Source organism: Labrus mixtus, chromosome 9 (genome assembly GCF_963584025.1).
Source record: "Labrus mixtus chromosome 9, fLabMix1.1, whole genome shotgun sequence".
NCBI classification, from domain to species: Eukaryota; Metazoa; Chordata; class Actinopteri; order Labriformes; family Labridae; genus Labrus; species Labrus mixtus.
In genome coordinates, this window is record NC_083620.1 from 22,851,744 (window position 1) to 22,871,621 (window position 19,878).

The 19,878-nt window shown below is 37.9% G+C and overlaps 2 protein-coding genes across 2 annotated transcripts in view; one reads left to right on the plus strand and one right to left on the minus strand.

Moving 5' to 3' along the window:
* fndc3a (fibronectin type III domain containing 3A) overlaps nt 1-7,298 on the minus strand; it is a 45,331-nt gene extending 38,033 nt beyond the window's left edge. Inside the window, exons 1-2 of the mRNA XM_061046947.1 lie at nt 6,801-7,298; nt 2,830-2,973 (exon numbers count right to left, since the gene is read on the minus strand). Coding sequence (XP_060902930.1) covers nt 2,830-2,940 — 111 coding nt within the window. The 5' untranslated portion in view covers nt 2,941-2,973; nt 6,801-7,298. The remainder of the gene's footprint in view (nt 1-2,829; nt 2,974-6,800) is intronic.
* Nucleotides 7,299-8,963: 1,665 nt separating this feature from the next.
* rcbtb2 (regulator of chromosome condensation (RCC1) and BTB (POZ) domain containing protein 2) lies at nt 8,964-19,104 on the plus strand. The gene is made up of 12 exons (XM_061046948.1): nt 8,964-9,205; nt 10,484-10,618; nt 11,375-11,525; nt 12,215-12,381; nt 12,472-12,630; nt 13,438-13,545; nt 13,637-13,779; nt 14,129-14,319; nt 15,024-15,150; nt 16,701-16,840; nt 16,947-17,077; nt 17,189-19,104. The coding sequence occupies exons 2-12, from the start codon at nt 10,493-10,495 to the stop codon at nt 17,327-17,329; spliced, it is 1,584 nt and encodes a 527-aa protein (XP_060902931.1). The 5' UTR covers nt 8,964-9,205; nt 10,484-10,492; the 3' UTR covers nt 17,330-19,104.
* The last annotated feature ends 774 nt before the right edge of the window (nt 19,105-19,878 follow it).

A 19,878-nucleotide genomic window follows, 5' to 3' on the forward strand; every position in this document is an offset into this window, starting at 1 on the left:
ACAAATCAAGGACGATTGGAAGAAAAAAAAAAAACATGGTTGAATCTGTACTCCTTCATTTACTCTTTTTGTAAGCAAGCTTTAAAGATTGTGTAATTAAGCACTTTTCCCATTAGGTTGGTTTATCAGAGAGTGAAAATAACATTTCCACTGATGGCTCATCAAATTCTTCTCAAAGGTGTTTTTATCACTTACAGTCTGTTAAGCAACAAACACGGACCAAAAACCCATCAAAACAGAAGAACATAGAAAAACATGAGCACAAAGGACATGAAAACATTAAGTGGGAGCTCTAATGAGGAAGAGTAACATACAAAATGAAAGAAAATGTACATAACCATCAGCACAAAAAAAGGTAAGTACATATTAAGCCATTAGGCTTAAACATTGACAGAAACACACTGATTCATCTGTAACCAATTTAGCAACAAACCAAACATCATGAGCAAAAAATCTTGGCAGGGCAGGGGGCCTAAATGGATGGAAGCAGTGAATCATACTGTAGCCAAAGTCATCTCTATAAAGGAATCATCTCAGGTAATGACCCCAAGACAACAGCTTCCTCTCTGAGTCAGAATAATTGGTCCAACAGAGCGTTAATACCAAGCTAAGACCGGGATAAAGAAACCCAGAACAAAGAATGAGGTGTTCTTGCAGCTTCTCCAGCTAAAAGGTCAGAAGCGGCCGGGTCAGCCATCGCTGTGAATCCTCTTCACTGTCACTGTGGACCTGCCTCGCTCGGTCAGGGACCAGACCCCTCCAGTGGTTCCTGCTCCTCACTCTGCAGCTGTCACTATATTTACACACCTCCTCAGACAAACAACACTCATAAACTACAGCCTATATCGTATTCCCAGCAGTACTGGAGTAAATAATATCGATAAGCAAATTCATTTTGAACACATTTTCAAAATGAAGTCTTTTTGCATCAGGAACGGGATTAAAAGACACTATTATAAAAGTTAACTTTCAGATGAACTCTTCTTTATCACGTGTGCTACTTGAATCTAAATCTCACATTAATAAGTCTTACACAGGTAACAATTTGAATCAAATGCAACACACTTTCAAACTTAAGTTGTCCTCCTTAAAACATGTCACTTTGTTCTCTATGCTTTTTTTTTTTTTTTTTTTTTGCATTTTACTTCGAGGAGAGGTCACTCTGGAGCATGTAGTCACACATTTTCAATCCTACAACAAGATTCTCATGGTCAGCACACAATGTACCCATATTGCATTGTTGATCAAGATGTCTACCAATGGATGATACTGACCGTGACACTGCAAAGCATTATATCCAGTTCTGACAGTTATTCACACACACACAAAAAAATCATTATCAATACAAGGTTCACAAGCAGTAGTCAATGTGTCTATTTAATGATGTCTGTCTGAAAGGAATAACCTTCACAACACCTGTAGGGCCAAATCAAAGCCATCATTCTGGCTTTGAGGAGGAACTCCTCTGTGTTATCTGATACTTGTTATTCAAGGTAATAGGAACATATGAGTGATCATGAAAATGCAATGTCTTGAATTGGCATTAGAAGTGGGTGGTGTGATAATGAGTAATGACGTAAGCCAGAGGAGTAGAGCAGCGTTTTATTCCTCTAGCTTTCATAAAACACTACAACACTGACCAGGGACGAGTACAGGTAATCAGGTAACCTTTGTGGGAGGTGGTAAGGTAACCGAATTCCATGAGAACAACACCCTCACAGACCCACACAAACAGCAAAATTTGATCTCTATGTGAACAAAGACGGATTCAGGTGAGGGTTTTTCCACAGTGGAAAATGACAAGACGGCTGGAAAGTCATGTTTATAGGGCAGCGCTTATATTAGCAAGTCTTATCTAGACAAACTGCATAAGACCGAGGAAATGACGGAAAAGACATCACCATGGCTTCCATGCTATCCCCTAGGAAGTCATGGAAACTTGAGCAAATCGAACTGATGACCATCAAAATGACAGGAAAATCACCCAGGCTTGTCAGGGCCACTCAGTCTCACTCTGACTCTCTGACAAGAGCTACCCTGTACCCATAAAGCAAACACTGCTTTCACAACTGAGAGAGACGGATCATAACCAACAAGCACCTGTTGCCTGTGAAATTGTGCATGTTCCATTAGCAGCTGAAGTGAGAACAGCAAATCCATTTGGTTATTTCAATACTGATCTGTGTAAGAGCAATATCTGCATAATTTGTCAAGCATTTAAAAAGCCACCAAAACACATGGGGTTTTACGCGACAGATACTGTGTGCTTTTGTCAAATGCATCAAATACTACACTCAGTTGGATCAAGTTTATGGCAACACAATCAATTTCAAGAGTTTTGTAGAAATACAGTCATGTTTCAGGTATTGTAATCCTGATTAGACAAAGATGTTAAATAACAGTCACATTTCGTTTGTCTGCCATCATTTAATATATCAAGTCTACATGGAGGACTTCAGACATATTAATTATTGCATAAATTATACTGTACATAAGCCTGGCCCTGCTGGACTACAACAGACCGAATACCACATGCATGTTTCTCACTGTGCTGGTCAAACCAAAACCAAAAGACACTGCTTTTAGGCGCATCTTCTTAAAGTTTTTCCACAAATGTAGTACATTGTAAAAAAACATTGTAGGCCCAGTTTTATTGTACACACAACAGTTAGAGAACAGAAAAGTGGAGGCCACAAAACGCACCAAATCAATTTGTTGGACCAGATAAAACATGGTTTTGCTAAAAGTCAACAAAGCGGACTTGATTCAGCAAGTGTGAGTTAAAGCAGAGAGACATGAGGGCAAAAGGGTCTGAGACTCTGAGTGTACCTGCTGTGGGCCCTCCCCGTTGACCATAGTTGGTGGTGGCGGCGAGGCCAGGATTGGGAGTTCAGGGCTGAGAAGCTGGCCGGACTCCAGAGGTGGGGTGTGGTCTGCCATGTCTCCCTCATTCACACCACTGAAGAGGTGCTCCTGCAACAAATGAAATCACAATCAATGGGAGTGTACCAAGTAAACCACAAAGACTTGACGTATCACCCCATCAAGATCATTTGACCTGTGCTGAGAACTACATTTACCCAGAATGCCCACTGTATGCAGTTTGTCTCTCCCTGCTATTTCTTTATGAGAACATCATCACCAACATCAGTACAATATTTGAATGTGATTCTTTGATTATAAAGTCTACAGAAATCTTGTATTGCTATACGAGTGTTTGAAATAATGGTATGTTCACTGGAAAAAACCATGAGAGTATAGTTTTTAAAAATGTTTTTCTGCAGGGTTTTTTTGAATACCAAATAGAAATTCAAGCATTATCTGGATACCTTTTGTTTACTGCTATTGTATTTCATTAAATTCTAAAATGAAGGAGGGGGTTGCAAGGATGGATGGTGGTCTTTTACTTATTGCCAGAAGGTCAAAGGATTACAGTGACCACTACAAAATCTCCTTTTTAGTGATGATGCAAGTTATTTTGTTGTTGTTTTCACAATATAACTACAGAAAGACATTGTTGTTATTTGATGTTTCTTGTCATTTCATGCTGATATCATGATCTATATAAAGCGATGTGAACATTATAACTAAAGCACCAGCATAAGGCAAGTAACTCTGTATGTCAAACTGTTTCCAGTAAAGATTTAATGACAGGCCGGACTGCAATGAGGGGAAATTTGACGCAGATCATAATTAATTTCCAAACACATCCGTTGTTTTCCACTGCCAGTCATTCACTGGCAGCATTTTCTGGCAGAGCAGCCTAATTATTGACTCTGAAAGATATTTTGTTCCTGATGGCATCAATGAACGTTCAAGTTTGGCCAGCTGCTCCATCCAAACCAAACAGGCCTGATCATAGACCAAAGAGACGACTGATCAGATGTTTTCTCTTTCATGACAATAACATTTAATGTTGGTAAAATTCATTGGAAACTTGTGTTGTTGTCTGAGACAAAAAGCTGTCTACTAGAGAGGGAGAATGTATCCATTATCACTAGTATATGTGCTTTCCAGGGGTTTTCTTGGTTTTTGTTAAGGTGATGCAAACTAACATTCTATATGAACATTTTTTTAATTAACATTGTCTTTTTTACCATTTATTCAATGTTTTAACTTATATTTGTATCCATCTATCTATCTATATCTCAGCAAAAATAGATAATTGATATTGATAGGCCAATGTTCAGTCCTATACAGGACAAAAGTGTAATCATATTTTTTACTGACACATAAATAAACAAAAGCACCTTGTTAGGTTATATAAATTACAACATAAAGCCAAATGGGTAGAACAGAGACTATTCTGGAAACCCCAGCAATTATGTTCCTTATTAACAGATTAAAGGAAACGCTTTTTCTTGTCATAAAGTAAGAGGAAAAGACAAACTAGGCATCAGGTGACATACTGTGTTGAGCATGATGTCTGTCAGGTGATGACGTTTTAATGAGGAAGCATAACAATAGCTCTTTTAAGTGATTATAAGATGGTTTGGGTGTAAGGGGTATATACAAAAGAGAGGGACATTTTTAATGACTTCGTAGGGAATTTTTTTTTTTAACCCTTTAGGTTGTAGAATAAAGATTCTCAGGCTGCACAAAACAAACAAGTATAAACTGCTGTTCACTGTGTTCCTTCACATTGCTGTGAAAGCTGACTTAAGTTATGAGGCTTATGATGTTAGTAAATTTAAGAATCAACAAACACAAATCAGCCAAGATACATTATAAATAACATTAAATCAAACTCTATGAGGAAGATACAGTTTATTTTAAAACACTGCACTGAAATTAGAGTTTTGGTCTTATTTAGTCTCTTATTTGTATCGAGTCTATAATGTCTGCATTTGTGTAGTATCATTATTTCTTTAAGTCTAATGATTCTGTTTAAATCCTAAAAGCCTAGCCAGGGAGAGGGGTTGCAAATTAGCCAGGGCTAGAAACCTGCATGCATGGCATCTACTTCGTATTTAATAAATAGAGCAATGTTCACTGCATGTGTCCCTGTTAAATAAACAAATAAAATAAACAAATAAAAGCTAAAAGTCAAAGGGCTAAGTAATGGACAGCCCACTTGCAGAAGAAAACAAATTGTTACAACCACGACATGGCCAACAAGAATTCTGTAAAAAAAAACAAAAAAAAAACAGAAGACCAAGAGAGTTTAACATGTGTCCTTGAACCTAATTACAAAGCAGCGCATGCGCCCCTAAACCTCACAGTGATCTGGCTTATCCGTTAGCTTTAGCCCCTCCCCTCCTTAAGCTTAAACAACACAGTCAGTTTACAGTGTGATGGTCAATGAACTGGGTTTAAGGGGACTATTGCTACAGTGGAAGACCAACGTGAGATTAGCCTGGTGTCACTGGCATTCTTTAGAAAAAGGCAGTCTCCCTCTGCGGTCATTTGGCCTAAAAGCCAATCACTGCGTTTTACTTGGCCTATTATTTTTACAGCACAAGACAAATCAATAAAATCTAGTTAGTTGAGTCTATTTAGTTTTAAATTATTTACCAATAACAAACTAACATGTGCTACCTTGGGGTCGGTGAGAAGAGAAATACAAAGAGGAGGTCCCTGATATAACAAAGCCCCTACTCTCTTTAATAATGCCCCTGACCACCCACGTTTCAGAAACTTGATAAAGCCCCAGGTGGCTCTGTATTGCCATAAAATATTTGTGGGTGTTTCTAAATGTGATGTTGTTTAATAAGGATAAGTGGATAATTATAGAGTTGAAGGAGTGCCACGTTACCTGTGCCTAAATATGACCAGTGTGTTTACTTTCCCCTCGTGAGGAAAATATATGGCAGTAAAAATTGCTGACAGTTTACAACTAAAAAAAAAAAAAAAAACCCTGTTGTAAAACTCACTACATCCTTTACTGTTCCAGCATGGTAAACATTACTTCTATACTGAAATTGTGGTAACATCTGTTGTTGCCCAGACTGTACATCACATTTGACTGCAATGGCTGAGAAAGCAGTTGATAAGGACACAGCTGGTTTCCAGTTACAGTTTTGTTGAGATGGGGGGAAAACCCCTGAACGGGTAGAATAATGGGATATTCTGTCTAGCCAGCAAGTCTGTTTGTTCAATAATCTTAACAAACAGACCATTATATTGGTTATATCGTTATTTAACTGACGTAAATATGTTTGATTTATTTTATTTTTTTAAATAATTTTACCCCTTTTTCCTGTTTTCTTGAGCTGCTGTAATACAAAAAATATCTTTATCTTTAGAAATCAGGCCTGGCGTGCAAATGTACTTATTTATATCATGAGAATGACTTGCAATGTGCTGTTTCCTTATCAATTTAAAATAACATCAAATTGTAAAAAGGTTTTAACCTAATGTCGTGGTTCAGCTGATAAACATAGAAGAATATCCTCCTATGTCAGCCAGCTTGGCATGGTCTAACAGCTGGTTATTCATTCAGTACAAATATTTGACTTAGCATTACACCTTCTGCTAACTGTTTTTGTCAAATAAATGTGACAAGGAGTAGCATCTTTTTTTTTTTTAAACGTGCACAAGAACAAAATGCACCTTTAGTGTTATTTAATTACCACATTTAAAATAACAAGGTTAGCCACCTTGAAGACTAGTCGGTTGTTTACTCCAGCTACAGGTGTGTAATTCTAATAATACAAGAGCTGTTCGTTATCTAACTGTAACATTAAAGTCAGCTTGTTAACAAACAACACACTTATAATTGGTTTCCATTAGGAGACACGGTAAATAAATAAACGGTGTTCAGTCAGTTTGTACCTACAGAGAGCTAACGCTGTACTCACTCAGTCACTTCACTGACACGCCGATGCACAGAGATGATTCCGATGCAGCTATACCAGAAATGTTTTACCGTCAGCGTGCTCCGACGACCAGCTATTTTCCGCAAACACCTGAGACGGACACCTTGCTAGCTACATAGATGAACACAAGACAAGGCGAGGTGTGACATGCTAGCGTAAGCTACTAATGCTATACCCAGCTAATAGTTAGCAAAGATGAAGACGTGCTTTCCTCGTAATATGAACTACGACAGCTCGTAAGTGACTGCGCCTAAAACAGATCCGAGTGACTAGTGAGCAACAGTGGTGATAACGAGGATCGAAAATGGTAGCCTAATTGCCAATTTTATCGAGATAACTTTCCATCTAACCCTGCTCCTTGCAGAAAAGTCAGGAATTTCGCCATCGCTTACAGGGCTCTGCGCGCATGCGTGTTACAGCGACTCATGACGAATCCCGAATTCCAGGGTAGCGAAGAGAAACATTTATTGTAGACATACATACACACTTTTTTAATATATATATATTTCAAGTTGTATTGATTAGTACTCCAATAGCATAGCCAGTATCATGACGTTATAATGATTTTTTTTTTTTTCAGTCCGCTTCCGTTATTTATTTTTAAGGGAGACTTTTAGGTTGACGTGTCTCTAATTGGTTTGTTCACCAAGTCAGTCGTAATGAAACTTGTTGACATGGTTAATTCATTTACTGGAGTTTTACGTGTGTTTGACCTTTCTGTCGTCTTTCCCTGCCGAGTTTGCGAAATCCCGAGAAAAGGCGAAACCAAAACCAGGTTGTTGTCGAAAATGTCCGGTCCACCTTAATAACGTAATATCTGATTTAAAGGGTTTAAAGGGTCATTTCATTCATATTTATCCCGATGTATCCCTACTGTTAGAAAACTCTCATTGCTGAGAATTAATAAGAATGGATAACAAAACATGGCATTAATGGATTGAAAATAATTTTCACATAGGCCTATTGCATTTTTTTAATTGGACAATTGAACATAACAACGCTTAAAACGCAATCTTTTATCGAAAATAATTATTATTCACACAGTTCTGGGGACAGAAAAACAACAAGTTTCAGGGACCGCATTACGGTTAGTAGCATTACAATTAAATGTAAGTTATATTATTTTATCCAAGAAACACACATGTGCACACACATGTGCATATTGTGATTTATTTAACAATCCAAACGTGCAATAGGAAAATGGGAAACAATGTCATTGGTAATAGGCATATTAGTGATTATACCCCACAGTGTGTTTTCTAAGTCACACATTTACTTATTAACATACCACGTAATTGAAATAAGAATAAAGATGTAAAGCTTTGGCAGTCATACGTGCAAGGTGTCATGCACGGATATGCATTAAGACTAAGTTATCCATGGCTCCATCTGCTGGACTTTTTAAAGGCGTACAGTGCTGTTACTGACAAATTAGTTTGATGAATTTGCAGTAATAAAGGAGTCCTCTTCCATTACATTCATCAAACGAACGTGTACAATGTGCAATTCCCTTATGGCCCCTTGGAGAAAACTGATGGTTTCTGGGTCTTATTCTCTGCTATATCATTACTTTTTGCTTTTTAGTCTTCTATATCCAGTAAGGTGTTTCCATGAATAATAAGAACAGAGCATGTAAGTTGTAAACATGGAAACAGACTCCCAAAATGTACCCTCAAGTGTTTGACTTATGTATCTTATAGAACAGTCTCCAATACAGACGTGCAATATTATGGTATGTTGACTTTGAAGGAAAACAAGGATGGCAAAGGGAACATGACTCATCTAAATGGTTACAGAGTAACAGCCTTGTAAGTGCATCTGCATCAAATTCAACTGAGGAAGAATAAACAAAATAAGGTGCCTATAAATAAAGTGTAGGTAATGTAATTTAAATATGCAGCAAAATAATTTCGCAATATAGGAAACTCTTCACTAGAAGGTTTCCAATCGTGTCTTAATCAGGGTTATTGCTCCGTTCTTCACATAAAGTGGGTAAATCAATCTGTAATGGGACTTTTAAATGTAAATACTAATCATAATGCATTTTATTTATTTATTTTTAATTTAAAAATTGTTTCATGCATTGTATACAGTACAATACTATACTAGGTATTGAAGCCTCCCAGCTCCGAGTGTCAGTGAACGCACCACCAAAGTACAGGAAGTAAGACTGTCGTGTGTTTTTGTCGCTCGGTTTGTGCAGCGATCCAAGCTAACTACAACAAGGTGCATTTTAATGAGACGCTAAAGTCACACCATTTCCCCCGAGATGAGCCCACCAGCACCTTGATTCGTCAAATATGTTTGCTGAAAAAAGGCAAATGGTTGAGTGTGCAGGGTATAGAAAACGACATCGCGGACAAAACACTAGCTAGAACAACAGCAAGGTAACGTCTACAGTTTAAACTGTTAGCTGCTCACAGCAACAACACTGTACGCTAATTAACTTAGCTTAATAGTTTTGTCAGTGTAACACTTAGACAGTTGGTTAAAAAACACTTTTGTAACATGTTTGCTGCTTTCCGGCAAACCCTGTCTACATGTCTTATAATGCAACACGCCCTTTTTGTTTTGTGATGTTTATTTGTGTCCTCTTCGGCTTTTCTTGGTTTCAAGGGTTGAACTCCTCAATACAGCGGTGTGCTGTTAAATTAGGTTGCTGTTCATTAAATCTGGGTTCATACTAAGTTCTACTTCATGTTATGGTGCACTGAAAAACAAAATAATGTTGACAACTATGACAGGAACTTCTAGAAAACAAGTCATTTTAAAGAGACAATTGAAGTGTTTCATATATGACCATTGTATGTAAAAGTAATGTGTGCATGGAGAAGGAAAGTAAGTTTTATTAACTCATTTTGGACTTGGAAAAAAAGTCTGGATAATAAACTGGATATACCACTATAAGATGGATATACCACTATAAACTGGATATACCACTATAAGATGGATATACCACTATAAGATGGATATACCACTATAAGATGGATATACCACCCTGAGGTCGAATTATACCATAATTATAGGCTTGACCTATAATATGACTGTTGTATTGGAAACATTGCGCCCAGCTTTACATATGGTTTAAAGAAGGATGTAGAGGTGACCTAAGGTTGGACTTCATTCTTCTCGTCACACATTTAAATGGGTTTACCTCAGTCGACAGCTTGTGTTTTAATCTTAATGTCTACAAAACTGGGCTCCGTGCCCGGGTTTAGAAAAACCTTTTGAAGCCCTTATTTTAACTTTCTGGATTTGCTGCTATACAGACCGAAAAGGAAGACTTTATTACCGCTCTATAACGTGTTTTGTTTTGGCACCCATCAAGTTAGGGCCTCCTGTGATTTTTCCATATACCGTATAGTTATTTTAATGAACTGTTCTGTACATTAGCAGTATTTGTATTCAATGAAATGGTATTTACCAGAGCACACATTTTTTGGAACAAGTCAACTTCACATGCTTACTTTTTGCTTGACTGAGACTTTTATTTAACCTTACAATACTTAAAGTGAATTCTTAGGTTAGATAAAGAAGCTAAATATATTTGTTTCTGATCATTCCCACTTTAAAAGTGAATTCCCACTTGTTTTGTTTTTATACAAAATACCCGGATGACTGATTTTCACATCTGTTTAATTGTGTTTGTTCTCTTTGTTTCACAGCTGAGTAGTATGCTGGACGTGGGGAAGTGGCCTGTGTTTGCCCTCCTTCCTCCTGAGGAGCTACGGCTTATCCGGCAGGCTTGTGTCTTTGGCAGTGCTGCAAATGAAGCCCTGTATGTCACAGTTAATGATGAGGTAAGACCTGGGCTTTAAGCAAGGATGATTTAATCCTCTTGTTTACGTTGAAATGTGTGACTGGTTTTAATAGGCTGCCCTTTCATTAGACAGTTTTCATATTTTTTTTATTGAGAACTTGATGGAACAATGCTGCAGGCCTCTCACTCTTAGACTGACACAGGTTGCAGTTCCATTTTCAGGGATAAGCAGATAGAATGAGGCTATCTTTAGCCATACAGGCCTAATACCCGGGCAAGCTCCATTTTTATCCCGTGGAGAGGTGTAGAGCATGCCTCATCTTTCCACCCTCTCTCATATGTTTGTCCCTGTGGCCCAAACAGGATATGATTTGGAGCAGTCAGTTTTGGTGTAAAAAATATTTTTGATGGATTTGAAACGGTCAGATACATTCTAATAATTCACCTCTCATGTTTGCACAGTCATTCATTTAGACTATATTACTTGGTAAAGCTCACAAATATTCTTGGAAATCAGATTCTAAAAAACATAATCACACAAAAATGCTTCATTTTGATGGGAATTTAAATAAGTAGACAATTTATTTATTCAGGCAATTAAGACAGATTTGATAGTTGTATCAGTGAGGCACATTTAAAAAATATATATATAAGTTGACTCCTATAGTGTATCGTCTCACTTAATATTACATGTTTTCTTTGCTATCTGAATTTATCAGTTAACATGAGAATGATAAATTCATGTATCATTTGTTGACACGAGCACCATTTCATCCGTACATTTTGCTCTTCACAGGTATTTGCTTTGGGCACCAACTGCAGTGGCTGTTTAGGTCTCGGAGACCTTCAGAGCACTATTGAGCCGCGCAGGATTGATGTCTTGTGTGGAAAGAAGATTGTGTCCCTGAGCTACGGAACAGGACCACATGTGGTTATCGCTACTTCAGGTGATCCAGTTCAGAACACGTATTTGTCCCTGAAGGAAGAGTCACTCCGGAGGCATAGGAATGTTATATCATCAGGAATATGGCACATGTAAATGAGTCTGGATTTATGGTAATGCTGTGTCATTGCTGGTCATACATGATCAAAAATCTTTTCATTAAAAACAAACAAAAGTCTGTTATAAGTGGCAGGTTTGCCTCTCTACATTCAACTATAACTGTGTTTTCCAGAGGTGGCTTTTTTGTGTTTTGTAGCTCAACTAGTCAAACATTAGACAATTTCTGCAAGCCTGACTGGTCCAATCTAGTCTTGACCATAGAATGAGGAATACATACATAGATAATGTAACTGTTAAATAACCAATAAGATTTCATACATTTTCTGTTTAACCCAAATAACAGGTAAAGCCAAAACTTTAACAGCATCTGGAAACATCACAAACATTGATTTACTTGTTGTCATCATCAGTTATTCTATTACAAGACCTGTTTTATTGACGTCACAATGAAAGCAGATTTACATTTAGATTCCAGGTTTATATTGATGGTGCTTACATTTTAATATTTGGAACAAAGATTGTGCATTTTATTCCGACGGCTTGAAAACCATGTGAAGTCAACTGTTTGTTATCTGTAAATTAAATATTAACCACTGAGGCAACATGAATGAAAGTTTCCCTGCTTCTGTGTAGATGGAGAGGTGTTTGCTTGGGGCCATAATGGCTACAGCCAGCTGGGCAACGGGACCACCAACCATGGACTGACCCCTGCCCTCGTGTCCACCAACCTTCTAAGCAAGAGAGTGACCGAAGTGGCCTGTGGCTCACATCACAGTATTGCCCTCACGACTGATGGAGAGGTAAACTAACATGAGTTGTGTTCTGTCATTAGTTTCTTTGTGTAAGTCTGTGACTTTCTGTTGACCATGGACATTTATCTCTGCATTCAGGTCTACGCATGGGGTTACAACAACTCAGGCCAAGTAGGTTCAGGCTCAACTGCCAACCAGCCGACACCTCGCCGGGTCAGCAGCTGCCTGCAGAACAAAGTGGTGGTTAACATAGCCTGCGGTCAGCTCTGCTCTATGGCTGTACTGGACAATGGAGAGGTAATAGGTCACATGAATTTGTGGAAGTTTTGCATGAAGAAGGGAAATAGTGCTCTATGTTGCTAATTATCTCAAATGATAACTTCCAACCCATTTAAAGCCTGTTCTTCCACTAATATGGGTAAAGCAATTTTCTAAAACAAATCAACTCACGTTTTCCTATTAAGTGATTGATTGATTGATTGATTGATTGATTGATTGATTGATTGATTAAATTTATTTCAGACATATCAAATAAAATCAAACATATCAAAAATACAAAACAAAATGAAAAGCACGAAAATACAATAAACAAAAAACAATGTTCAAATTATTTCACAAAAAAAGAAAAAGAAAATTACATATATTCAATTGATATGCCTGAAAAGGAGTAGGAAGAAGTATAAAACTTATTTAATCCTACCCCTTTTCCACAGCTCAATAATTAATATTTATTAAATTAAATTCCTGTGTTCTATATATACAATATATCTATATACAATTTGCTATTCTATATTTATGATACTATATTTGATATTTACAATCCAATGATTTTCCAAACATATATACAACTTGATATACTATGATTTTTTATAATTTATATACTTATACAATCCATATATCTATATATACATATCTATTTGTACAATTTGATGTACTATATTTACATTTTATATATTTATACAATCCTTATATCTATACAGTTTGTTACAGTATGTTTACAATTATACATTTGGTACAATCTATATATATATATATATATATATATATATATACAAGTGAATACCAATGTCCTTGATTAAAGCTGGATTTGTCCCCTGTTTGTAGATCTATGGTTGGGGCTACAATTGCAATGGACAACTAGGCTTGGGCAACAATGGAAATCAGCAGACCCCTTGCAGGATCGCTGCTCTTCAAGGAGTCAACATCGTGCAGGTAAGAGCCTGGTGTGAACCGTCTCGCCGTGTTTCTGTTTATATATTTTAGTGAACATTCAGCTTAATACTACTCGTCCTTCCATAAACAGGTGTCCTGTGGATATGCACACACGTTGGCACTTACAGATGAAGGGTTTGTTTACGCCTGGGGAGCCAACTCGTATGGGCAGTTGGGAACAGGAAATAAGAGTAACCAAGCTCTCCCCACTCTGATAAACACAGACAAGGAGAGGTAAGCACCTTGGGTTTAGACCTCAATATGCAGCACTCCTCCCTGCAATCACAACAAGTCACTGAGAGCTACATGACAAGACCCTAAGGAAGGGATGTTTATGTTTATAGGTGATACATTCCTTTAAGCCATTAATGTTTTAACACCACATTGACTCATGATATTGGAGAAGTATTAAAAGCTAAGAAATGCTCATTGGACATCTGATTCTTTTGTTCTTTAGGGCTTCTTTTGTTTTTGATAGAAAGCTGTTTTTTCTCTTTACCAGCCACATTACTACAGCACACAGACTACATGAGAAGACTATTCATGAGTACTACTTAATGTTTAATTCTGTTTTTGTGACTAGGATGGTGGAGGTGGCTGCATGTCACACCAGTCACACGTCAGCTGCCAAGACCCAGAGTGGGCAGATTCTGATGTGGGGTCAGTGTCGTGGGCAGGCTGTGGCCAGCCCCCACCTCACCCATTTCAGCACCACTGACGATGTGTTTGCCTGCTTTGCCACACCAGCAGTCACGTGGCACCTCCTCTCAGTAGGTAAGAGTATGATCAGAATGGAAAGATTTCAATTAAGAAAAGAAAAGTTGTGGGATTCAGACTTATTGAATATTTACAGTGGGTTCATTTTTCTTCACCTGTCACTGGTGAGAGGTCATCATGCCATGAAGTGGACAACGTCTGTTGACACAAATTCCAAGAATTGGTCCAAGAAACAAACAGGAAAGTCTGTTTCCTGTCCACACCAAACACCATACAGATTGATCACATTTGAAGTGCTTTGGAAACTTCACTCTGTGTTTACATTTTGTTTTATAAAGTTAATCAATCATCTCCTCTGGATAATCAGTAAACTAAAAAGCCACTGAAATACGGACAGCTCAAATCAATGCAATCTATTCCAGTCTGCTGTAACTTGTTCATCTCTAGTTCTAGAGGGACACATAGGTACTTCTACTGAATTTGTCATTCATTTGAGTTTTTTCACCAAGAGAACTACATAAAGTCATACTGCAGCGCCTGAAGTCGTTATTTAGTTGATTTGATTTTATGAAGAATGTGAGTGAGGACCCTTTACATAGGTGCTACATCCTTACAGAGAAACACTTCAGTTGTTGGAGGGATGTTAAAAAAGTCTTATCCAGCTTTTATGACGGTCCTTACAGTATTAAAGAAAATATTTTCCTGTAATTTTTCATTAGAAGAAAATGAAGCAAAAAGGACTTTTCTTTATTTTTTGCCAGATGGTGATGACTACCTGACTGTGGCCCAGTCTTTGAAGAAAGAGTTTGACAGCCCGGAGATTTCAGACCTGAAGTTCTTGGTTGATGGGAAGTGTATCCACGTTCACAAAGCCCTGTTGAAAATCAGGTACAGAAAACAAGGATGCCCAAAGTCCAAATTATAATCTTCAACCGTTGCTCCTTGGTTATTGTGTTTATTTTGCAAATTCATATATATTTTTTTCTTTTCAAAAAGGTTTATTAAATTGAAGTCCAGAAAAGCCAAGCACAACAACAACTCCATGGCTGTACAATTATAGACAAAACTTTGATAGTTTCTGTGTGTCTGGTTAGCTTTAAAAAATAATCTGTCTACAGGCTTTCATCTCGGTTATTTAGCCACTCTTTAGCCTCTCTTCTCCTTTCCTTGCATCTATTCTCAGCCAAGAACTCCTATTCTCCTAAATTGAGCAGCCCACTTCTCCATCCTGACTTTCATTTTGGTCACATGAGTTTATTTTTCACAGTCATGAGTGCTTTGTCATGACCGACCAAACTGAAATTTCCATGGTAACAGAAATACACTTTGACATTTGAAAATTGGTTTGAAGGCTGATTATGGAAAAATAATGGAAAATTATTGAAAAATAAAATTAAAGCATCCACATCCGGCATTGGTCTTCAACATGAATACAAGGAGTCATCTCCCTCTGTGGTAATGATGTAAATGTATGCACACTGGATGATGTGTTGCCTAAATTTAACCTCCGTCTGTGGGACAGGGTTTCCTCGTCTTTCCTGTTAATGTCAGGGGGAAGCAAAGACAGACCTATTGTTTTCCGCTTTTCTTTTTATAACCACACTTGGACACAAAGTATCTAAATTCCAGTCCCCTGCTCTTTGCACTGTCAGAAGGACGGAGCCAGACTGTCTGCGACGTCAACCTCAGTGCACGCGCAGATCACATGCAAACGATGTGTTTAAGATGCACTTTGAGAATTAAAAAAAACTGGTTGTTTTTTCTAACCATGTCCTGAGAACAAACAGTAGAGAGGCTGTGTTCTGAGGCAGTAGAGATTACCAGTGGGGGGGGGGGGGGATTTTCAAGATGAAAAAAAAAACATGGTAATGAGTGTTCATAATGCTCTGGCTCATAAGGAACAAATATGGAAAAAGACTGAGGGCTACAGCTGTTGGCAAAGTGCCTGAATTAGAGTGAATCTTAAGTAATCTCCAGAGAATATATGAATAATATATTTTATTCTTACCTTGACACGTGTTAAAGAAGACAATTAACGGTTTCAAGATGCTAAGCTTTTTGGACTCCAATAGAAAGAAATCTGGAAGAAGAACATGATTTACACCAAAATCCAACAGATTGTGAGGACAAATGATTGCAAACACGCTGAGCTACAACAGCTAAATACACACAAGACACACAGAATTTACAGAAGGAAAGAAATAAGACATCTCAGTGTCCCTCTTTAAAAAAAAAAAAAAAAAAAAAAAAAAAAAAGAACATAGCTACGATTTTGCACGTTAAAGCTCATTAACTAACTTATTAAATAATGTATATCTCTTTTTTCCTGCTTTCTGAGTCACTATGTAATGACCAGGCTAACATGCTGAATCACTGCTGTGCTATCTTAAACGCTGTCATATACAGTAAGTAATCCGCTCCTTTCCCTCCCTCTCCAGGTGTGAGCATTTCCGTGCACTGCTGAATGAAACAGACGAGGACACCATAGAAATTCACCAGTTCTCATACCTGGTGTACAGAGCCTTTCTGGAGTATCTGTACACAGACACTATTAACCTGCCACCAGAGGATGCCATTGGTAAGCCCTCACACGGACCACCAGTGAGAGCACTGAGGAGCTCTGGAACAAGTCCGTGCAGGAGTCCGGAACACTCTCACCTGTTTTGTTGTTCTTTTGTTTTCAGGCTTGCTAGACTTGGCCACGTTCTACCGAGAGACGAGGCTGAAGAGGTTGTGCCAGGAAACCATCAAGAGGGGCATTTCTGAGGAGAACGCCATCACTCTGCTCTCTGCTGCTGTCAAGTATGAGGCGCGGGTAAGCTCATAGCCCCTGGCACACAGTCAAACACCGTGGTGGTGGGGGCCTTCTCAGTAGCTAGTCAGTTGTACTCCTCAGCACTGATCAGACAGCCCTCTTCATTTTTAGGATCTGGAGGAGTTCTGCTTCAAGTTTTGCGTCAACCACCTAACAGCTGTCACGCAGACCCAGGCCTTTGCAGACATGGACCACGACCTGCTCAAGAACTTCATTAGTAAAGCCAGCCGCTACGGGGCCTTCAAAAACTGACTAGAACACCCCTGTTGGATGCAACACAATGAGGGTTAAGCTCACTGAGGTCCTGAGAGTTGACCCTAGACCAAAGTAAACACCAGGCTGTTCAGTACTTCAAAGCCTTTTTTTTTTCGCTGCGGATGTTAGCACCGGAGAGGCAAACGGTTTCAGGTTACACCCTCTAACCGATGCTTCTGTGTTACTGACCAAACACAGCGGTCAACGTTGGTGGTTATTGGGTTGCAACAGTCAGTCTGTCAGTCACAAGCAGACAGCTGTGAAGTTGAATAGAAAGATGTGCCATAGCTGTCCTCTTTCTATCCACTCTCTTAAATCCAAAATGCTCAGATTTGTTTGTTCACGTGAATAAACAGACCGATCCTAAAAGCTGAACACTTTTGATAATGTATTTCAATTTTAGGCTCATGGCATGACGATGATTTCCATCAGGCTGCTCTTTATCAGTAAGTGACACTAATGATCAATTCCCATTATGTACTGTAGTGCACTGTATCTATCATTATCATTATCTGTAGTAGGGCCGCAATGGTGATGATAACTACCTCAGAAAACATCCTAGTAATTTGGTTTATTATAGTTAATTATTATCATTACTGTTAATGTACTCACCAGGTACATTGACAATTAAGGAATAAAAACAGAAGGGTTCTGTTTGCTTCAACAAACACTGCAGGATAATTTCACAAAACCGTAATGCCATAGATTAGTAGAGTTCAATACCATAGTTTTAAAAATATAAAGGAATCATAATGAGTTTCATACCATGGTATACAATGAAAACAGTATACCACTGAAACGTGCAAAAATCAGCAGTAAATACTGAGAAGGATCAGCCCAGAACAAATCAGCCATGAGTTACCCTTAAGACCGCGCTGCTTCCGTTCTTCTGACGCCTTGAATGTCAAACTACAGAAGGATAGAGGAGCAGTGTTACGTGAGGAAAAAACAAGCTGTTCTTCTGCTTGACACTTTATTTGAAAACAATGATAGGTTTAATCTGATAAATGATAAAATTCATTTACATAACTTTTTGTTTTATTTGTAGTTACTCGCCTTTGCCATCCAAACATTGGTTACTTTCTATTGTAAGATTTGCACAGTGTTGCTGGACTGTCATTTTCATCTGACTGATGAAAGTTAGTGCAGTTAGTTAGACTTATAGAAAGATTTGGACATCCCTCTGCGTGTTTACCAGATCAAACCCATCTGAGCAGCTGGTGTCTGTTTTACACAAGCATAAAAATGGATTCCTGTGTAGCCTGTTGTTGATGTAAAACTGTACGTGCAGCTGATTTCACAGTCGCTGTCATTGCAGTTTGGAATGTTTACAAAAGTTTGTCTGTTGTTTTTTTTTTTTTTTTTTTTTTTTCAAATTGTTTATATTTTGGCAGCAATCTTCCGGTTCTTTTTACAAGCGTTTCTTTATACGTCTCCCCTGGTAGCACCTTGTGATTATGACAGAGGCTTAGTGTAATTACACAGCAGCTGTGTTGAATATAGCCCAAGTCTCATATAGGACCACAAGGTCTTTAAATATAGTGAGCAGAGAATTCCACATTAAACTCCTTAATGCGTCTAGATAGGATCTAGCTAATTGCTTTTCCTTTAACAAGCCAATTATTTGTTTTGGGTTTTTTTCGAACATTTTGATAATGACTACAAATGCCTGTGTTTTCATTTTGTACAGAAAATGGTGTAAGCTGCTAGCAACGATGTTAATGGTAACATTTGATAATCTCAAATATATATTAAAATCAATAACTACAAAATGTGGTCCTTGTGTTATTTCTGTTGGCGTTGGTGGTGTCACAGTCAATAATTATTGTAAGTAGTACATGTATTCACAATTTAAAATCCTAAGTCAAAGATTTTCTCTCACTCTTTACCAGTTAGAACTGTTTTACCTTCAGCAGTTTAGCACAGCAGTCCAGCAGCCATTAGGGGGCAGTGTGCTGTTCTTGAATATCTTTTCAAACTCATGAATTTATGATACATTTTCCTTTGAACATTACCCCAAAAATGTTTGATATAAAATGAAAGCCTGTCCAGTCAGCGAATTGTGAACAGCTGAATCTTGCTAAAGTTATACTTCATAAGCAGCTCGTACTTCTGTCAGCGTTATGTTATTCATACAGGAAGAGGTGACAATGATTTGAACCTGTTCATTGAGACACAATCCCACACAAGTTTACACACTAATATTTAACTGACACACTTTCCAAACCTCTGAGGTTTGCCTGTTTATTTCCGAAAGTGGAAAGTTACAAATGATCATCATCATCCACTCAGAATAAGACACTCACAAGATAAAGCACTCCAACATAAATGTGGGTATTAAACATGAACTTTGAATTATTCTTATAGGCTGTAAGAGAATGTGTCCATTTTACTTCCTCTCAGTCTCAACTCAAATAAATCCTCAGACAAAATGCCTCTGCATAATCAGAGCCAAGATCAGCAGCTCACAGACTTTAATTTAGTGACTTGGTTCAGCTAATGGCTACTCCAAAAACAAATGATGTTTAATGAATGTGTATTTGACT